The sequence below is a fragment of the Moschus berezovskii genome, chromosome 9 (assembly GCF_049115385.1).
Source record: "Moschus berezovskii isolate FMDL1 chromosome 9, NW_MosBer_1.0, whole genome shotgun sequence".
In the NCBI taxonomy this organism is placed as follows: domain Eukaryota; kingdom Metazoa; phylum Chordata; class Mammalia; order Artiodactyla; family Moschidae; genus Moschus; species Moschus berezovskii.
The window spans coordinates 27,048,775-27,071,186 of record NC_142468.1 but is presented as its reverse complement, the minus strand read 5'-3'; the positions used below and the strand labels follow the sequence as shown (position 1 = coordinate 27,071,186).

General features: G+C 35.9%; 1 protein-coding gene across 1 annotated transcript in view; it reads right to left on the bottom strand.

Annotated features, from left to right (window-relative positions):
* Nucleotides 1-21,810, bottom strand: part of LOC148776416 (uncharacterized) — a 32,181-nt gene extending 10,371 nt beyond the window's left edge. Inside the window, exons 1-5 of the mRNA XM_088840285.1 lie at nucleotides 21,063-21,810; nucleotides 12,831-12,959; nucleotides 5,945-6,201; nucleotides 2,450-2,585; nucleotides 291-605 (exon numbers count right to left, since the gene is read on the bottom strand). Coding sequence (XP_088696411.1) covers nucleotides 291-605; nucleotides 2,450-2,585; nucleotides 5,945-6,201; nucleotides 12,831-12,959; nucleotides 21,063-21,200 — 975 coding nt within the window. The 5' untranslated portion in view covers nucleotides 21,201-21,810. The remainder of the gene's footprint in view (nucleotides 1-290; nucleotides 606-2,449; nucleotides 2,586-5,944; nucleotides 6,202-12,830; nucleotides 12,960-21,062) is intronic.
* Nucleotides 21,811-22,412: the final 602 nt, after the last annotated feature.

Sequence of the window (22,412 nt, the reverse complement as noted above, 5' to 3'; positions counted from 1 at the left end):
ATCCCCTCTAAACCCACCCCTGCCAAAATTTACAAAACTGAGGCACAGAGAGGATAAATAACCTTCCCAAGAGCATACATTCAGTAATCACAGAGCTGGAATTTATACCCGGCCTCTCTGCTCTTAAACACACTATATTACCCCTATTGTGATAATGGACATCTTTGTCCTTCTTATCACTATAGTAATAAAAATCAAATCAGAGCCACAAGGTTTACTGAATCAACTAACATCAAAATCCACATCTTAAAACTAATTTGAAAGAGGAACTCATCTGTTGATACACTTACGGACTTCCAAGATTGCCCATTTGCACCAGTCTCCAGAATGCTCTCTTTCACAGCTTCCTCTATGGCTGGTGTGGGTTCAACACTGTTGCTGGGAAGAGCAGACAGCTGACTGAGGAATTTCTGACAGTGGGATCGCGCTATTTTAGTTTCCCAGTTGTATGAACGTGGAGGTCTGTCTAACTCAGGTATTTGTTTTTCCTCATGGATCAAATCTTGTTGACATTTATCCCAAATTTTCGGTCCATCTTTTGGTCCTTCAGAGGGAAAAGTGTTGTCTCTCTCAAAATTTTTGACCAGGATAGATTCATCCTTATCCTAAATATACCAACACACATGTTAAACTTCTCGTTTGGAATTTAATATCGAGACATCTATTTCTGTCCTTTTGAAATATAAGTATAGTCATAATACAGAACTTGAGGAGAAAAGGCTCTCTATAGAAACAAAGAGTTACAGAGTTATAAGAGAGACAAGAGCATACCCATAAGAGTAAACTAGAACATCAAGAGGTATTAAAATACCTCTTGGGGGGCATGTGGGAAGGGCAAAAATACTGATGTTAAAGAGAAAGGATTTTGAGAACACAGGAAGTTTAACTTAGAGAAGTAGTTAACCAACTGCTCCAGTTTATGAAGGAACTGTTTACAGAATATTTTGAGATAATAAATGTAGAAGGAATGACAGAATTTCACAGCTCAGCATTTTGGCTCTCCTAACAAAATAACTGATTCAGGCAAGGATCATCAATGAATGCCAAGACTATTAAATGAAAAGTTGGCAGAGAAATGGATATTTTCATAAAGACTTAATTATGATTATAGAACATCATTTAATAGTAACAGCTTTGATAATATAAAAGCATAGATAAGTCACATTTCTTTCCCCCAACCTTTCCCTTGTAAGCACCCTGCTTTCATTGTAAACAGGAAAAAATGAAAGATAACGCAATACTACTCCTTCACCCTACCTCTCCCAGGAAGATTCTGCCTTTATAAATTCTTCTTTTTATCTTCAATTCTGAAAACTGAGTAAATAAGTTTACTTTCTGGACTTTTGTCACGTGAAACTTGGAGACAGAAGGGAAGCTAGAGTTGTTGAAGTAATGATGGGTTTGTCTCACTAAAAGCCCAGGGGGGGAAAAAAAAGAGGTAGAATAAAAGAGCAGTGGAAGAAAAGGTCAGAGCTACACAGACTGGTGTGGGAGAGCTTTTCAGAAATGTGACAGAGAAGTGAAAAACATAGAAAGTGTTACTGTGGATTACTTGAAAGAGGTAATTAACTATGAATTACTTGAAAGCGATAATTAAAACTAGGAATTACTTTAAACTTTGAAAGTAGTTGCTGAATTTTTTAAGTGGAACCCCTCACATTAATTGGATCATGATGGACCTTATTTTACATTCAGAATATTATAAACCTGGAGAAGGGCATGGCAACTGACTACAGTATTCTTGCCTCAAAAATTACACAGAGGAGCCTGGCGGGCTACAGCCCATGGGGTTGCAACGAGCTGAACATGACTGAAGCAACTTAGCATGCATATAATAAATAATTACAGTCTATGGATTTCAGAATAAACTTCTACCACTTCCTTGACAGTAATTCATCTCCCATCCTCCTTCAACATTCCTCCATAAAACTTCTATTCATCCTGTGAATTGCTGTCTACTAGGGACCAGGCTAACTGCTTCCTTCTAAACGCAACTCACGCATACATCTAGATTTCAATATCCAGTGTAGATGATCCACCAGTTCAGTTTTGTGACCTTCTAGCCTCAGTTTCAATGACTTTCTTCTACACCCCTACTCAATTCTTATACCCAAATCCAAAAACCCAGATTTTGTCAGCAGCAGGAACTACTTCATACCAGAAATTTAAAACTTCAATATTTCACTCTCTAACCACCACCTCCTCCCAGTTCTCTCACCGTTCCATTCCCTCTAACCTCCTCTTTAGTATCACAGAGACCTTCAGATCTGCCTTGCACTTTCTCTCCATACTTCAGAAACGCTTTCAGCTCACCGTGCTGTACTCCTTCCTTTTATCCTCCACAAGAAGACGACCAACAAACCACTCAACATTTGCCAATTATCTCCTGGAATAACATAAAGTAACAAAAATCCTTTTTCTTCAAAAATCAATCAAAATTTGTTCTTACCTTTGTCATGAAACTATCCAAGGAATCCTCTTGTTCTTTCATACTCATATAAAGGATGATTCTGTTAGCACCTGCTAACTTTTTCTCCAAAAGGTCTGCTTTTCGCTCTGCTCTTTTTCTTTCAATCAGATGTAATCTGTGTAAGATATTGGTAGGTAACAATATCATGAAACCAATTTTTCAAACTTCAAATATTAATAAGAAATATCCCCATTTAAAATAAATATGTGTACCAAGTAAAAATGTATTCCTTATGAAAAGAGCTGTGCAAGTTCCCAGATTATTTCTAGGAAGAGATGAGAAATGGCAGAGAAATGGAGAGAATGATTCCAAATATTGTGATGATCAGGAGGTTCCACATGGGCACAAGTACCATGGGCCTGTATTTGCAAGTTCCACATCCATGGATTCAAGCAGCCATGGATTGAAACTATTCAAAAAATTTTTTTTCAGAAAGTTCCGAAAAGCAAAACTTAAATTTGTCTTACACAAGCAACCATTTACATAGGATTAGCTATTAAAAATAATCTAGAGTTGATTTAAAGTACACAAGAGATGTGCATAGGTTATATGCAAATACTGTACTATTTTATATAAGGGATTTAGCATGTGCAGATTTTGTTACTCTCAGGGGTCCTAGAACCATCCCCTGCAAACACTGAGGCACAAGGGATGAAGGACAACTGTATTCCCATTTTAGTAACACCTGCATAGGCTCTTGAACTGAATCCCTGAATAGAGTTTCAAGAAAGGTAAAGGAATTAGAAATGGTACAATAGAAAACAGCATATGTAAAAACTTGCTTTATTATCAAACACAAACAACTAATTATTTGGTTCTTGTTTTGATTAACAACTGATAGGTTTGGTAATATTTTCTACCTTGAAGCTAAGTTAAAGTTTCCATCCACCTTCCATGTTTGTTATATTGTTTGCTATAGAAGATTTGCATCCTACAGAATTAGTGAATATGGGTCAGGTCAAAGAAAATATCTGAATTATCTAAGAGAAAATACAATTCAATAAAATTACATTGGAGACACGTAGGTCACACTCAAAAGGTCATTCCTTGTAATTGTAGCCTTAGAATGAGTAGACACAGAATGAGATAGAAACAATACTTTAAAAAAATACTTCCCAAGAATTTGTGAAACGTGATGAAAAACATCAATTGATAGACTAAGTAAATTCTGGAAATCCAAAGTAGGATAGATACAAAGGCGGCCACACCAAGACATCTCATCATCAAATTTCTATCAATTAAAAGTCAGAGAAAAAGCATATATTACCTTCTAACATATAGCTATAAGACTGAACGCTGGCTTTTCACAGAGAAACTATGCAAGTCAGAAGATAACTGAAGAACACTTTAGAGTGCAGAAAAAAATACTGGCAACCTAGAGTTCTATACTCAGTAAAAAAACAAACAAACAAACAAACAAAACACCCTTTCAGAAGGAAAAATGGAAAAATTCATCCTTAGAAGAATTGCATTAAATTGCCGAAAAATTACAGGCAATTTTTCAGGGTAAAGGAAAACGATCCCTTGTGGCTACACGGAACTGTAGAAAGGAATGAAGAGCACCAGGAGTGTGTGTGTGGGTCAATATAAATTAATACTGAAAATTAATATCTTATGAGATTTATAACATTTGGAAAAGTAAAATGTATCATAACAATAGTACAGGAGCATAAGATGGGTAAGTAGAGTTACACTGTTATAAGATTTCTATTTTCAGATAACATAACAGCACTAATCTAGACTTTAATTGTAATCACAAGGTCTAAGGTAAAAAGTTAATTATAATTTAAAAGATATTAAAAAATAACACAGGAGAAAAATAGCAATAAAAACTTGACTAATCTAAAAGAAAGTGGTGGGGACTTCCCTGGTGGTCCAGTGGTTAAGAATCCACCTGCCAATTCAGGGGACACGGGTTTGACCTCTGGTCTGAGAAGATTCCATTTGCCATGGGGCAACTAAGCCTGCGTGCCACAACAATCAAGCCCATTAGTCACAACTACTGAAGCCCACACACCTACAACAAGAAAAGCCACCACAATGAGAAGCCCACACCTCGCAACTAGAGAATAGCCTCTGTTCACTGCAACTAGAGGAAGCCTGCACACAGCAATGAAGAACCAGCCAGCCAAAAATAAATGAATAAATTAGTCAAAATGGATCAAAGATAAAATTTTAAGTATCAAAACAGTAACTATTAAAATAAAACATACGTGTAAATCTTTGTGATACTAGATTAGGTTTATTTGCTATAACACCAAAGACACAAAATGACAAAAGAAAAAAAAGGTAAGCTTCATCAAAAATTTTTAGAAAACAGCCTGGAAGTTGCTCAGAAGTAACCTCAAAAAGTTAAACACAGAGATACTTTCAGTTCAGTTCAGTTCAGTTCAGTCGCTCAGTCGTGTCCGACTCTTTGCGACCCCATGAATCACAGCACGTCAGGCCTCCCTGTCCATTACCAACTCCCGGAGTTCACGCAAACTCATGTCCATCAAGTCAACCCAGCAATTCTACTCCTAAGGCATTTAACTAAGAGAAATAAAACTTACAGTCATATAAGAGTTCACACAACAATGTACATAGCAGCTCATTCGTAAAGTCCCTTGCAAAGGAAGCAACCCAATGTTCATAAACTGATGAATGGACATACAAAATGTGGTATAACCTTATAATGGAATATTATTCAGCCATAAAAAAATTAAATACTGATTCAGGCTAAACATTGATGTATCTTGAAAGGGTTTTCCTGGTGGCTCAGAGGTTAAATCTGCGCCTGCAATGTGGGAGACCTGGGTTTGATCCCTGGGTCAGGAAGATTCCCTGGAGAAGGAAATGGCAACCCACTCCAGTATTTTTACCTGGAGAATCCCATGGACAGAGGATCCTGGTGGGCTACAGTCCATGGGGTCACAAAGAGTCAGACACAACTGAGCGACTTCACTTTCACTTTTTTTATAGCCTTATAATGGAATATTATTCAGCCATAAAAAATTAAGTACTGATTCAGGCTAAACATTGCTGTATCTTGAAAACACTGTGCTAAATTAAAGAAGTTAGACACAGAGGCCATATATTGTAACATTTCATTCATATGAAATGTCCAGAAAAGGCAAGCCCATAGAGAAAGACAGTAGACTGCTGGTTGTCGGAAACTGGAGAGTGGACTGGGGAGTAACTACTAGTAGACATGGATTTTTTTAGGGGTTGATGAAAGTGTTATAGAATTAGAGCGTAGTGGTGCTTGTACAACCTTGTGAATATACTAAAAACTACTAAATTGTATGCTGCAAAAGGCTGAATTTTAATGGAATGGAAATGATATCTCAATTAAAAATTTAATTTTGAGTCAGGCATGTTAAATTTTGTTAGATTTAAATTCTGTGATCAGTCAGGAATATGAAGTTCATCTAATATTTGCAAGCTTATGAAAAATGAATGACATTTTTAAAAACAAACTAGAAAATTCCCTACCTTAGAAGATTTTCTAGTTCTGTAATTCTTTCAGTTAGATCCCAGTTGCCTCTTTCAAGACTCTGAATACTGGTGTCTTTCAAAGATTTGATTCTGGTTAGAGAAGCAATAAGTTCCTCTAAGTCCTTGACATCATCTTTCAGGGACTTTATCTGGAATGACTGTTGCACATTATTTTCTTTGTAAGTTTCTAGCTCACTCTTCGTCTCTTGCAATGAAGTTTCTTTTATGAAAAGTTTGTTTCGAAGATTTCTTAGCTAATGAGAAGAGGAAAGTGTTATTTTAAAGTCATGTATAATTTTGGTTTTAGAAAATCCATGATTTTAAATGATTATGAGCATTTAAATTATACATTATACAATAAAATGAGGATTTTTGAATCTCCTAACAGTAGATTCCAACACTTAAGAAATCTTATCAGGGCTTCCCTGGTGGTTAAGAATCTGTCTTGCAATGCAGGGGACATGGGTTTGATTCCTGTTCTGAAAAGATCCCCAAAATGCTGCGAAGCAACAAAGCCTGCGAACCACAACTAGAGAAAGACTGTGCGCAGCAACAAAAGACCCAGCACTGCCAAAAATAAATAAATTAATTAAAAAAAAACATATCAAATTGACACAAAGGATTTGGAATAAGTAATTTTATCCTTATCAGCATTAAACTTATGGTTCCCAAGGGGTAAGGAGGAGAGGGATAATTGGGAGACTGAATTTGACATATACACACTACTATATAGAAAACAGATAATAAGGACCTACTGTATAGCACAGGGACCTCTAATCAATATTCTATAATGACCTATATAGGAAAATAATCTAAAAAAGAGTAGATACATGTATAACTGATCCACTTTGCTATACACCTGGAATTAACTATAATAAAAAATTTTTAAAAGATAGTTTGATACATGTAGTGGAATATTCAGGAAAGTCTGAAAAAAATTACAGCTTGTATAATGAAAAACTGTGATTTAGAAATATTTTGATTAAAAAGTCATGACTTTATGAATTACAAAAGGAAACAAAAACACCACTCTTGCATTACAGGCATACCTCAGAGAAACGGCAGACCACTGATCCATGGAAACTGTATTAGCAGGCGTGAAAACAAATTTAACCTCATTGTACCTCTCCATCAGAGCTCTTGGGTGACCAAGAGCAATAATATTTTGAAATGACTCTTTTTTTCTCTCAACAGAAAACTCAACAGCAGGTTTAAAATACTCAGTTACCCCATGTTGTAGACAAATGTGCTGTCATCCAGGCGTTGTTGTTCAATTTACAGAGCACAAGCAAAGCAGATTTAGAATAATTCTCAAGGGTTCTAAGACTGGGATTGATCATTGGCTTCAAATGAAAGTCATCAGCTGCATTAGCCTCTAAGGAGAGAGTCAGCCTGTCCATTGAAGCTTTGAGAGCTTTCTCCTCTCTAGCTATGAAAGCCCTAGATGGCATCTTCTTCCACTGAAAATTTGTTGTTTAGTGTGGCCACCTTCATCTTGATCTTAGCCAGATCGTCTGGATCTTATTGGAGCTACTATGTCAGCACTTGCTGCCTCACCTGTACTTTTATGTAATGGAAACAGCATTTTCCTTAAACCTTGTGAACCAACCTCTGCTAGCTTTAAACTTTTCTTCTGCAGCTTCCTTACTTCTCTCAGCCTTCCTAGAACTGAAGAGAGTTGGGGCCTTGCTCTGGATTAGGCTCTGGCTTAAGGGAATGCTGGGGCTGGTTTGATCGCTCTCCAGATCACAAGGACTTTATCCGTATCGGCAATAAAGCTGTTTCACTTTCTTATCGTTTGTGTGTTCACTGGAATAGCACTTTTAATTTCTTTCAAGAACTATTCCTTTGCATTCACAGCTAAGCTGACAGTTTGGGGCAAGAGGCCTAGCTTTCAACCCAGCTCGGGTTATGACCTGCTTTCCTCACTGAGTTTAATCATTTCTAGCTTTTGATTTAAAGTGAGAGATGTGCAACTCTTCCTTCCACTTTAACACTTACATGTCATTGTAAGATTATAAATTGGCCTAATTTTAATATTGTTGTGTCTCAGGGAATAGGGAGGCCGGAGGAGAGGAAGAGAGATGGGGAATGGCAGGTAAATGGAGCAGTCAAAACTCCCAATGTTTACCAGCTAAGCTCACTATCTTATGTGGGTACAGTTCATGGTGCCCTAAAACAATTACAATAGTAACATCAAAAATCACTGATCACAGATCACCACAACAAATATAACAATGAAAAAGTCTGAAATATTGCAAGAGTTACCAAAATGTGACACAGAGGCACAAAGTGAGCAGATGCCGGTGGAAAAAGAACTCTGACAGACCTGCTCAATGCAAGGTTGCCAGAGACCTTCAGTTTATAAAAAACCCAGAATCTGTGAGGTGAAATAAAGTGGAACACAATAAAAGAGGTCTGCCTGTTATCGTTTATGTTAAAGAACCCAAATTTTTAATAGTTTGATGTTGGATTTGGACATAATGAAACCTGAAATATATTCAGAACTTAACTAAATTTAGGTACCCCAAAACTCAGATACAGTTTGTGGATAAAAACTGACAACAAAGGATTTATATCTATAATATATTAATATAAAGAACTCTAAATTCTCAGAAAACGATCTAATTAAAAAAGTGGGCAAAAAACTTGAACAGAAATTTTACCAGAAAGGATACATGGATGGCAAACAAGCACATAAAAATATATTCAACATCACCAGCCATTAAGGATATGCAAATTAAAGCCACAGTGCGATAACACTCTCCATGTATTATATTAAAATATGTAAAATACAAAACAGGGACAACACCAGATCCTGGTGAGGATGCAAAGAAACTGGATCACTCATATGTTGCTGGTAGGAAGACAGAATGATCCAGATACTCTGGAAAATTGTTTCGCAGTTTCTTATAAAACTAAATATGCAAATACCATATGACCCAGCTGTTGTATTTTGGGGCACTTACCCCAAAGAAATGAAAAATTATGTTCACACAAAAATCTGTACATCAATGTTCACAGCAACTTACTTTTGATAGCTAAAAAACCAGACGTTATCCAGGTATTTGTCAACAAGTAAATGGTTAAACAAACTGTGGTATATACATACCACAATCTCAGCAATAAAAAGGACCAAACTATTGATACAACAGCTTGAACAAATCTCCAGGAAATTATGCCGAGTGAAACAAGCCAATCTAAAACAGGTTGTATATGCATGATTTTATTTGCAAAACATTCAAAAAACAGTTTTATTGGTGTATAATTCATAGATTTATCCATTTAAAGTACACAGCTGAATGGTTTTTGGTATATTCATTGAGCTGTGTAGCCATATTGAACTTTTTTTTTTTTTTACTTTTTAAATTGAGATATAATCCACACACTGTAAAATTCACCCCTTTATAGTATACAATTCAGGTTTTATTATATTCACAGTTGTGTGACCATCACCATGATCTAATTCCAGAACATTTTCATTATCCCTTAAAGAAATCCCATACCTATCAGTAGTTACCTCCAACCCAACCCTTGGCAACCACTAATCTGTTCTCTGTTTCTATGGATTTGCCTATTCTGGACATTTTATATAAAGGAAATCACGTAATATGCTGTCTCTTGTGACTGGCTTTTTTTCACTTAGCATAGTGTTTTCAAGGTTCACCTATGTTGGAGCATCAATTAGTACTTCATTCCTTTTCATGGCTAAATAATATTCTACTATATGGATATACCACATTTTGCATATTTACTCATCAATGGATATTTGTGTTATGTCTACTTTTTGGTTTTACAAAATGCTATAATGAACCTTCATTTACAAGTTTTTATGTGAATATATTTCTAATTCTCTTGCGTTTCTACCTAGGAGGGTGACTGTTGAGTCACATGGTAATATGTTTAGCTTTTCAGTATATAACGTTGTTTTCCAGTATATAACATTTTTGAAATGACAGCATTTTAGAAATGGTGAAGAGATTAGCGGTTACCAGGAGTTGGGATGGGAAGGAAGTGAATGTGCATATCAAATGGCAATAGGAAGGATCTTTGTGCTGTTAAAAGTAATTGTTCAGTGTTTTGACTGACTGTTAAGAACATAATACCCACAAATGAGTACAAGTAAAACTGGGGAAACCTGAATAATACTGGTGAATTGTATTGTATCAATGTTAATATTTAGGCTGTTACATTTACAGTTTTGCAAAATGTGGGAGAAACTGTGCAAAGTTTACAAAGAATATCTCTGTATTATTTCTTAAAAATGCAAATGAACCTATAATTATCTCAATAAAAAGTTCAACTAAAATTAAGAATAACTGGTTCTCATGATTTTTTCTTTAGCTGCAAAATTTATATTGCCTCCATTCACCCCCTCCAGAACTGGTGCATTTACCAGGTTTATATTATTTGCCTTGTTACTACACTAAGGGAAGAAAAAGATCTGCAAAAAACAGTCATATTGCCCTCACAAATATAAGTTTCCTTGAAAATAAAATTAAAAATACTGGCAGAACACATTAATTTTATCTTAAATTTAAGACAGTAGGCCTTATTATACATATTATCAGTAATTTTTTTTAAACAAATTGTTAGACTTTTTTTTCCCTTGGATGAGCCTCACTGCTCTTGGGATCTTAGTTCTGAGACCAGGTTTCTAACCCAGGCCTCCTGCAGTGCAAGTGCCAAGTCCTAACTACTGGATCACTAGGGAATTCCCTGTTTAACTTTTATTACTACAGCAGCCTACCTAGCATTATGCAAGAGTTTTAGCTCAATATCGTATTTCCTAAACTAGACAATCCAACCGAATTCTTTAATATTTATCCCTTCTGTATCTGCCTTTTTCTAAATATAGCTTTTTGCATCTGTTTCTCCATCAATAGAAACACACGGTAATTTTTTTTTATGTCTCACAAAGAGATAATTATAACAAAAAGACTTAAATGTATTCATGAAGAGAAAAACTGTCTCATCAAGACAATTGTGTTACTATAGGATTAAATAATAGGTTATTGGGAAATGGAAAGATGACTCAAGCTGAACGTATTCTATTGTAATCAATATACTTTTTTAAAATTTGTTTTTTATTTTATTTACTTTATTTTTTGAAGTTTTTTTTTCATTTTCTTTTGGCTGTACAGCTTATAGTATTTTAGTTCCCTGACCAGGGACTGAACTCAGACCCTTGGCAGGAGAGTATGGAGTACTAACCACTGGACCACCAGGGAATTGTTTTTACAAAAAAAAACCTTGGAGTTAAATTGTCACTGATTTTTATTAAATTTATAAAATGCCTATATGAGCTATGAAATACTTTTTCATGTATATAGTCTCTAAAATCAATTCACAATGAGACCTTGTAGAACCTTTTAGAAACTTTGTAGACCTTGTAGAACCTTTGACAAACAAAAAATATGTATAGGTACCAAATGCTTTGTGTACATGTAAAAAATTGTTTTTAAGAAGTACTTGGAAATTCTATAGAATAGAATTCATTCTGTATGAATAGCTTACATATTTTCTTTAAATCTGTTTAAAGGTTTTTTATGAATTAGACATAGACATGAACCCCTGGACACAGTGACCAAGTTAGGACACAGAAAACAGATAACCATCTACAAGCCCAGGAGAAAGCCCTCAGAAGAAACTATCTCACCATGAAAAAAAAAGTAATTATGCGAGGTGATGGATGTTATTAACCAACCTTATTGTGGTAATCATTTCACAACACATATGTACATCAAATCACCACACTATACATCTTAAATTTACACAATGTTATATCAGTTATATGGCAATAAAGCTGGGGGAAACTTTAAAAAGAAGAAACTAGCTCTGTTGACATCTTATATTGGACTTCTCACCTCCAGAATTGTGAAAAAGTAAATTTCTGTTAACTAAGCCAGCCAGTCCATGGTACTTTATTACAGCAGCCCAAGCAAACCAATATAGAAACAACAGATAGCTACTTATTCAAAAGGCATTATTCAATGTCCCACAATAACAGCACTCAGAACATTTTACGTAAAGGTAACCATAGAGGCAATACAGACTGGCAGCCACATTACATTACCTTTAACAATGACAATGGCCTTGGGATTCCAATCTTGATTACCAATCTCTTGCAACAAATATTTTAGGGTACTAGAGTTCAGCTAAAAAATTCCTGCAAGTATCCTTTAGTTCATTGCAGGGTATCAGAGGTATCAAAGTCAAGGTACTTTTTACAAATGTGGTTTCTTTTTCATCTGTTGATACTACTCAGATGTTTCATGAAGTATTTAATAAGATTAGTAGATATTTGCCAATTGGTGCTTTACTGAAAGTGAGAACTCATCCTTTCCATCGAAAAAATGCTTAATACATGTTACTATTATCTTCCCAGTTGGCACAGTGGTAAAGAATCTGCGCAGTGATAAGGAATCTGCCTGCCAGTGCAGGAGACATAAGAGACACAGGTTCAATCCCTGAGTTGGGAAGATCCCCTGGAGTAGAAAATGGCACCCCACTCCAGTATTCTTGTCTAGGAAGTTCCGTGGACAGAGAAGCCTAGTGGTCTACAGCCCATGGGGTTACAAAGAGCCAGACACAACTGAACATGCACACACAGATTATTATTATGTATATTTTGAGCATGGCAGTTCCTATGTCATTCAGTAGTCACTCAAAAGCAGCAATATGTAACATTTCCAAAGGGATTTCTCTGGTGAAAGATAGATTTGGATCTACATTAGTGCCCCTCAGTGATAAGAGGGTTCAGTATTGAGGGAAAAAAGCAAAACTGAGTTTAGATAATACTTGGAGACTTTTATCAGAATGTTTCACTCCCTACAGAGGATATAACTTCCCATGGTGTTTTATATTCAAGTAATCCATATACCTCAGCTAAAAGATTCTTGTTTTTCACCAACAAACCAGCAAGGTCAGGATGGACTGAATCAGCTGCCCTTTTGTTGCACTTGACTGGGTTCCTGGTGGGAACCACTTCAAGAGGTGGATTAAGACAAGCCTACAAAAAGAAATTTCAAATTAATCAGCTAAACATGTACCCTATAATAAAAACTGCACTGTTTTAGCTCACAAACTCAAATAAGTAACTCTAAAATACAACTTTAAAATATTCATTTTGAGGTGGTATCCTAACAAATGAAATAGGTCTCAAAAAGTAGCAAGTAACATGTTAACTTAAAAGTCTACCTTACATTTCTCTAAAAATTCTTATCTAACAATTTATAATACCTGCCATGAGTAAATGCAACACATCTAATAAACATAATTTCTGAGAGTATAGGAAAGAAAACACATAAAGTGTCAGAAAATTTTAATTCACACCTAATAAAGCCTTTACAGAGCCTTAAACTATTATAAGGTCACTTATGAAAGATTTACCAGTATTTGTTTTATTTTTATTATAAGTAAGTTCCTATGCTTATATCTTATACAAATTTATTTTTTTAAAAATCTGATTTCAGTAAATCAACATCAATTTTGTGTTTCTTTCACACTTAACTGAGAGTAAAAATTACGGAGATTTATCTGTATTACAATATCTCCTCCTCTTACCAAAAGAGTATATACAATGTTCTAAATTTAATTAGCATAACTGGTTAAGAACAAAGTTTATATGATTCGAATGAAACCAAGAAAAATATATTAATCTAAATCCCTAAAAAATGTATAAATGTATCACATGGTACTTATTGTATTAAAGGAACAAAATACATTTTTCTAAAATTATCAGGTTTTAAAATTTTATTCTTACCAAGATACTAGGAATGCAGATCTGCAAAAGAGAATACAAAATGACTACATTTAAATGTTTAAAAAAAATAAAGAGAATTTTTGAGAATATGACTAAGTCACAAGATACCACAAAGAATTAACATTGGAAAACATTTTGGAAAAACAACGCTTTGAAATAAAAAGTATAATAACTTTAATTTGAAAACTAAATGAACACATTAAAAAGCAAATTAGACACAGCTGAGGAATGAGTGAACTCAAATATGAAGGAAAATTTTGAGCATACAGGAACAAATAAATGGTGAAAGAGAGTTTAAGGCAGAGAGGTTAAAATGAAAAGGTCTATCATGTGTCTGTTTGGAGTCCAAGAAGGCTATATTCTCTAGAATGATGAAGAGGCAATATTTGAAGAAATAATGCTTTGATAATTTTACAGAATTGTTGAAAGATACTAATCTAAGTGGTCCAGCAAGTCCCAAGAAAAGTAAATCAAAAAAATTTCTTTACCAACACACTCATAATGAAACTACAGAACATCCAAGAAAGGGATCTAAAAAGCAGGTAATAGAAAGGACATAATTACAAAGAAATACCAATTAGACAGATGAGCAACTTCTCAATAGCAACAGAAGCTGAGAAACAACAAAATGACATCTGTAATGTACTAAGAAAAATATATCATCTTTCACTGAGTGTAAGAGACACAGATTTTCACATCTCTGCAACTGGACTGCATCTTAAAATTTCCGCTAATTCATATATGGCTTGGTTAGCCAAAAGCACACTTTTGAATGTCAAAATAGTGGCTAAGACAGGGCTACGTGTTCAAATCAAAGATATAAAGTAAGCGCCAACCAGAATTTCTACTTAAATTATATTCCAAGATTAAGAGTAAAATAAACACATTTTCAGTTCAGTTCAGTTCAGTTGCTCAGTTGTGTCCGACTCTCCGCGACCCCATGAATCACAGCACGCCAGGCCTCCCTGTCCATCACCAACGACAAACAAAAATTGAATTTATGACCAACAGGCCCTTACTTAAGAGAATTTTAAAGAAAGAAAATGAACTCACAAAGTCTGAGATACAAGAAAGGTGAATAAAAAATAACAGTAAATATTATGTGGGCATAATTACATAAACATTAGTTTTAAAACTGTGATTTATGGGGTTGAAAATAAAGAATAGAACCAGTGCAGGACAAAATAAAAGCATACAGACTGAGAGGAGAAAAACAGTTTAAAGCATTATAAAATATTCAGATTTCTCGCACTCCTGGGCATACACACCGAGGAAACCAGAATTGAAAGAGACACGTGTACTCCAATGTTCATTGCAGCACTGTTTATAATAGCCAGGACATGGAAGCAACCTAGATGTCCATCTGCAGACGAATGGATAAGAAAGCTTTGGTACATATACACAATGGAGTATTATTCAGCCATTAAAAAGAATACATTTGAATCAGTTCTAATGAGGTGGATGAAACTGGAGCCTATTATACAGAGTGAAGTAAGCCAGAAAGAAAAACACCAATACAGCATACTAACGCATATATATGGAATTTAGAAAGATGCAAATGATAACCCTGTATACGAGACAGCAAAAGAGACACAGATGTATAGAACAGTCTTTTGGACTCTATGGGAGAGGGTGAGGGTGGGATGATTTGGGAGAATGGCATTGAAACACGTATGTTGTCATATGTGAAACAAATCACTAGTTCAGGGTCAATGCATGTTATAGGATGCTCGGGGCTGGCATGTGGGGATGACCCAGAGGGAGGATAAAGGGAGGAGGGAGGTGGGAGGGGGGTTCAGGAGGGGGAACTTATGTAAACCCGGGGCAAATTCATATCAATGTATGGCAAAACCAACCAATATAATATTGTAAAATAATTTGCCTCCAATAAAAAATAAATTAATTACCAAAAAAAAAAATATTCAGATTTCTCAAGAGTAACCATAAAAACTTCTGTTAACTTTGCTGAGTATATATTTTAAAATAAGTAATATACTATTAAAACAATAGTCATACAGCATATAATGCCTAAACTTGTAGAAGAAAAAAATATATAATGGGAAAAAAAGAAATAAATGCAATACAACAAAACAAAAACAACCAGTTTTGGGTATGATAGAAGGAGAGAAAAGGAAACAAAAATAATAGGTCAAGTAGATAATACGATAATAGAAAGACACCTAAATAATAAATCAATAAATGTAAATGGACTGAACTTTCCAGTTAAATCAAAGACTATCAATGTTACTTGAAAAAGCAAAAACTGAGAACAACCCACATTTCAAGTAAGAGTTTAACGGGTAATTTATGGTATATTCATACAATAGAATCATTACTGAATGCACACAAAGTGACACAAATCTCATGAAGTGAAAGAAGTAACAAAAAGACAAAAATAGTATAATTACATTAACTTTTAAACATAAAATTAATATTTATTAGGGATTCTTATATAAGTGCTAAAACTAGGAAGAAAACCAAGAGAGTGATTGACACAAAACTCAAAATACCCACTATTTTTAAGTGTTGCTGCTGCTAAGTCACATCAGTTGTGTTCGACTCTGTGCGATCCCACAGACGGCAGCCCAACAGGTTTCTCTGTCCCTGGGATTCTCCAGGCAAGAATACTGGAGTGGCTTGCCATTTCCCTCCCCAATGCATGAAAGTGAAAAGTGAAAGTGAAGTCGCTCAGTCCTGTCTGACTCTTAGCGACCACATGGACTGTAGCCTACCAGGCTCCTCTGTCCATGGGATTCTCCAGGCAAGAGTACTGGAGTGGGTTGCCATTGCCTTCTCCAGGAAGATATCCAGAAGAAACTATCATTTAATAAGATATACATGCACCCAGAATTTTTAAATGTAGGTAGGGATAAAGGGATTCAGTTAGTAAGGGGCAAAGAGGAAGCTTCTAAGGTATTGGAGTGTTTTAAGATAGTGGGTAGTGGGTTTATAGGTATTTGTTTTATTACCTAACCTGTGCATATACATTTTATAGTTATTTTCTACATATATTTTTTAAAGATATATTCACAAAACAAAACTACATATTTTTTAAAGATGCATATATATCCAAAGACATACATCAAATATATTTGATAAAAAAAAAAATGGAGATAGAAAAAAAGTAAAGCGAGAGGAGCCCTGAAGATATTGTACCACGAACTAAGCATGATTAACTTGACAATGTACCTGAGAAACAAAACAAAAGAGCAATTTGATTAAAATGTGCTAAATTCTTAACACATCACAATATCGCTAGGATTTCAAACACCAATAATAAAAAGAAAAAACAGTAACCATTATGTTCCATTCCGTTCAGTTCAGTCACTCAGTTGTGTCCGACTCTTTGCGATCTCATGAATCACAGCACTCCAGGCCTCCCTGTCCATCACCAACTCCCGGAGTTCCATTAGGCTTTTAATTTACAAAAATAAGAAATATTCAACCTGCAATTAATTTTTATAGACAAGTTCTTTCAAATTGTTTTCTTATGTCATAGTTTAGAAGAAATGAACAAGGAGGGATGCTGTATATGAAGCTCGCTGAAGCTTGCTTATACAATAAAAAATTAAAATGTATAAAAGTGATATATTAATATAATTTGTAATGGAATTCTATGCAGGAATTATCATGCACAGACTAAATTTATATGAATCAAAAAAATCTACTCTCAAAAACATAAATTTATTTTCAGGGCAGGAGTAGAGACACAGACACAGAAGACAGATGCATGGACACGGACAGGGCAGGGGATGAATTGAGACTGGAACTGACACATGCGCACAGCCACGTATAAAGCAGATAGACTGGGACTGACACATGCGCACAGCCACGTATAAAGCAGATAGACTGGGACTGACACATGCGCACAGCCACGTATAAAGCAGACAGCTAGTGGGAAGCTACTGCATAGCACAGTGAGCTAAGCTTGGGCGCTCTGTGTGGAGACTTAGATGAATGGATGGCAGGAGCACAGGGTGTGAGGAAGGGCCAAGACAGAGGGGATGTACAAACGTGTATAGCTGATTCACTTCATTACACAAGAAACTAACACAGCATCAGAAAGCAGTTATACTGCAATTTTTAAAGAAAGTCCATTAAATAAAACAAAAAGACTACCAAAAAACAAACAGAAAACACCCATTTAAGGCTGAGCGCCAAAGAATTGATGCTTTTGAACTGTGGTGCTGGAGAAGACTCTTGAGAGTCCCTTGGACTGCAAGGAAATCCAACCAGTCCATCCTAAAGGAGATCAACCCTGAATATTCATTGGAAGGACTGATGCAAGCTGAAGCTCCAATACTTTAGTCAGTTGATGCAAAGAGCTGACTCACTGGAAAAGACCCTGATGCTGGGAAAGATTGAGGGCAGGAGGACAAAAGGACATCAATGGACGGCAGAGGATGAGATGGTTGGATAGCATCACTAATTCAATGGACATGAGTTTGAGCAAGCTCTGGGAGATAGTGAAGGACAGGGAAGCCTAGTGTGCTACAGTCCATGGGGTTGCAAAGAGTTGGACACAACTGAACAACAAAAAGACTGAGTGCAAATAGCAAGGTAGAAAGTTAGGTTTAGTAGAATATCATTAATGTAATTTTTATTTTTTATTTATTTTTTAATGTAATTTTTAAAATGGCCAAAACAATATAAGAAGCATTCACATATATCTAAACATTAAAAACATGGACACAAAGGCTATACACTTACTTCAGAAATTATCTCTGGAAAAAAAAAAAAAAAGGTCCAGGATGGTCCAGCAGTACTTTCACATAGACTTGTAATAGTAGCTACCCTAACGCCCTCATCTCTCACCACCCCAGACCCTGAATCCACTCACTTCCCTTACCAAGATGACTAATGCTCAGCAGCAGAGGCCCCAGGACCTGCCCTAGAGCTGAGTGGCAAAGATTCTTACTGGTTTATGTCTGATTCTACTGTTAAATTTATTTATATTACCCACCCCAAGAGGGGCTTCCCAGGTGGCCCTAATGTAGAACGCACTTTGCCAATGCACAAGATGTAAGAGATGCAGGTTCGATCCCTGGGTTGGGAAGATCCCTTGGAGAAGGGCATGGCAACCCGCTCCAGTATTCTTGCCTGGAGAACCCACGGACAGAGGAGCCTGGCATACTACAGTCCATAGGGTGGCAGAGTTGGACACAACTGAAGTGACTCAGCATGCACGCATCCATGCAACCCAAGACTGGAGAAGGATGAGAGGTTACAAAATGGTCTTCAATTTTATCAGTGAAGTTTTATTTTCTTAAAAGAACAACTAAAGCAAATTTGTAAGGAAATGTCAAATTTAAGTACTCAGTGTAGGAACCTGGTGTATTAGTCTCTATACTTTTCCGTAGGGCTTCCCAAGTGGCACTGGTTTCCCACGTAGCTCAGCTGGTAAAGAACCTTCCCGCAATGCGGGAGACCTGGGTTTGATTCCTGGGTTGGGAAGATCTCCTGGAGAAGGAAAAGGCTACCCAGTCCAGTATTCTGGCCTGGAGAACTCCATCGACTATATAGTCCCCGGGATCGCAAACAGTCGGACACTGCTGAGCGACTTTCACTTCACTTCACTCCACTCCCAGGTGGCGCTAGTGATAAAAAATCTGCCTCCACCTGTCAGGAGATGTAAGAGATGGGTTTGATCCCTGGGCTGGGAAGATCCACTGGAGTAGGAAATGGCATGCTACTCCATTATCCTTGCTGGGAGAATCCCATGGACAGAAGAGCATGGCGGGCTACAATCCATGGGATTGCAGAGTCATACACAACTGAGCAACTAACACACAGTCTTTCTTTCTAGTCCCAAAGAAAACATACTTTTTTTTTTAAACGTTATTTTTAAATTACTTGTTACAAACTCAAGCATTTTGTTTTATAATTGATTTAAAATAAAGTTCATAGTTAAATGAGGACATGCTGATAATAAGACAATTTTATTATTATAAACTTAATAATGTACCAATATTTAAATATACATTTTATGGTGTTAAAATTTGTGAAAAATGGTAAAACAATTTTTTACATTCCTAGAGGGATTTATGAGCATTTATGCACTTGACAGGAGTTAGAGACTGTAGAACAAGTGTCCTTCTTCATTGTGTCAGTTACTTCTTTTCCCCATCTTCATAGCGGTATAGTTGAAAATTAAAGCAATGCTTTGATATTTGTATACATTGTGAAATTTACAATCAAGCTAATTAACATATCCATCACCTCACACAGTAACCATTTTTTCTTTTTTTGTGATGAGAACATTTAAGATCTAAACTCTTAGCAGTTTTAAGTATACAATATAGTATTGTTAACGATAGTCATGTTGCTGAACATTAGATCTCCAGAACTTATTCACCTTGTATACTTGCATAACTAATGTACCCTTTGACCAACATCTCATTTCCCTCTTCCCACCACCTCAGGATTTACCATTCCACTCTGTTTCTTTAAGTTTGTTTTAGATTTTACATATAAGTGAGATCGTGTAGTATTAGTCTTTGTCCAGCTTATTTCCCTAAGTATAATGTCCTGCAGGTTCATCTATGTTGTTGAAGATGGCAGGATTTCCTTTTTTTTTAAAGGCTGAAGAATATTCTTTTTAAAGAATACAAATATCACATTTTCTTTATCCATTCATCTGTTAACTTATTTACTTTTAATGTAGTACATTTCCTTTCCTAAGGAAGAAACTAGGCTAATTCTTCTCATTTAAAGACAGTAGGGGATGGAAATAAACCAGTCCCCTAAGGCCCCATTCTTACCCCACAGCTCAGACTTCACCTCCTAGGAGTTACAAGCTAAAGAATACATGGATCTGTCTAATGGTCTTAAAAATATCATCTGACCCAAGAGGGTATTTAATTTCCAGAAAAAGTCTCATCAGGGTCCAGCCCTAATAAAACAAGACTGTATATCAAGGGGGTAGACTACTCAGTTCTGCCCTTAAATCACTGTGGCCTCTTTCCACTGTTCAGTTTGCTAATCTGCAAAATGATAGGGTTGGATCAAATTAACTCAGAGGCCCTTTATAGTCTATTTTTTATATTGTTTTGGGATTGTGGGCCTTGGTGAAATATCAGAATCACCAAAAAGGCAAAAATAAGTACAATTCACTTTGAGGTTCCATTAGATTCAGAAGTTTCATTGTTCTTTTTTCTAGAGTTAAGTCAGGAACCTGAAGTGAGATCTTTGACTCATGTCTTACGGCATGCATTGGAAAGGTGCTCCACAGGCAAGGGGGCAAACAGAACTGAATTTTCCTTTCTGCTAGCTCTCGCTTGTACAAGAGGCTGTTTTACCTCTTCCTCCTGAGGATGGAAAAAATTAAATAAATGCCAGAGTACAACTCACCCCTGAGCTATTTTTCTGAGATGTGTAAGTTGATAAATGTTTGACTTCCAATGGCTTAGCCTTGCGGGGCCCTTTGCTTTGGGCAATAGCCAGCTTCCCTGGATTTGAGTGGTTTAAAGACTGGACAGGGCTTGACATGCTGGAGATAAAAGAAGCATGAACCAGATCTACTAATGGTGAACCAAGGTGCTTCCAAGAAGAGTTTTCATAGAGTGGTCAGGAAAAGATGCTGAGGTCTGGCCAGCGTCCACAACAATGTCTCTGCGAAGGTTCCACGTCAGATCCTTACGGTTTAGCCAGACCTCAGAAGAAGCTGCCCGCTGAACCTGTAGCTTGGAGATAAGACAGATCTAATTTCTAAAGGCAGTATCAAAATAGTGCTTAAATTATAACTGGTTGAAAACAGCCTGCTGATATACACATATGCACTTATAATATCATACTTAAATGCTACTTGTGAATCATATCTTTAGATACCTGGCTTTCAAATTTCTTTCATTTTCAATTTCTGAATCTATAGGAAATATAACTATATCCCTCAAGATTCAGTCAAAAGCTAGCGTCTAAAAATGAGTTAATGTAACGTGACAGCTCATAGTGCTCTTTCTGTCCCAGAGGAACAGAAAATATAACCTCACATTATGAATTTTATAAAATCAATTTCCTAAGAACTCAATACTGGCTTAAATCCATTTCCCCTACCCACTTCAATTCACGTATTATCTTTCTTTTCAATAAGAGAAATAGAAGAAAGACATCTTCTAAATTATTATCCATATATTTTATTAAGCAATAATATGGAGATTTCTTTTTTAAGATCAGAGAATGAACTCTACTGGGGCAAATGTGGCATTTAGAAACTGTGCACTGGAAGGGCTGCATGCAAATAGGGTATGAGTTTCCTTTACTGGTGGTATCTCCCAGAAAATGGAACAGTCCCAGAATGAGAGGAATGTTTATAAGAGGACAAAAAAAAAAAAAAAAAATCAGGAGGGTGTGAGCTGAAGAGCATTGAGCTGAAAGTATGAAGGTAACCCTGGAAATCTATTTTGAAACTCCTCTACTAATTTATTCTAGATTTATTAATACTGAAGACAATTATTAAAGAACAAATATGTCTAATGAAACTTTAGTCTCTTCCTCATTTTAATTATTTGAAACTTAAAATCATTACTATATCAATTCCTTTTCTAAGAACCAAAGAATAGACTTAAAGAACGCCTTCCTCAGTGATCAGTGCAAAGAAATAGACGCAAACAATAGAATTGGAAAGTCTAGAGATTTCTTCAAGAAAATTAGAGATACCAAGGGAACATTTCATGCAAAGATGGACACAATAAAGGACAGAAA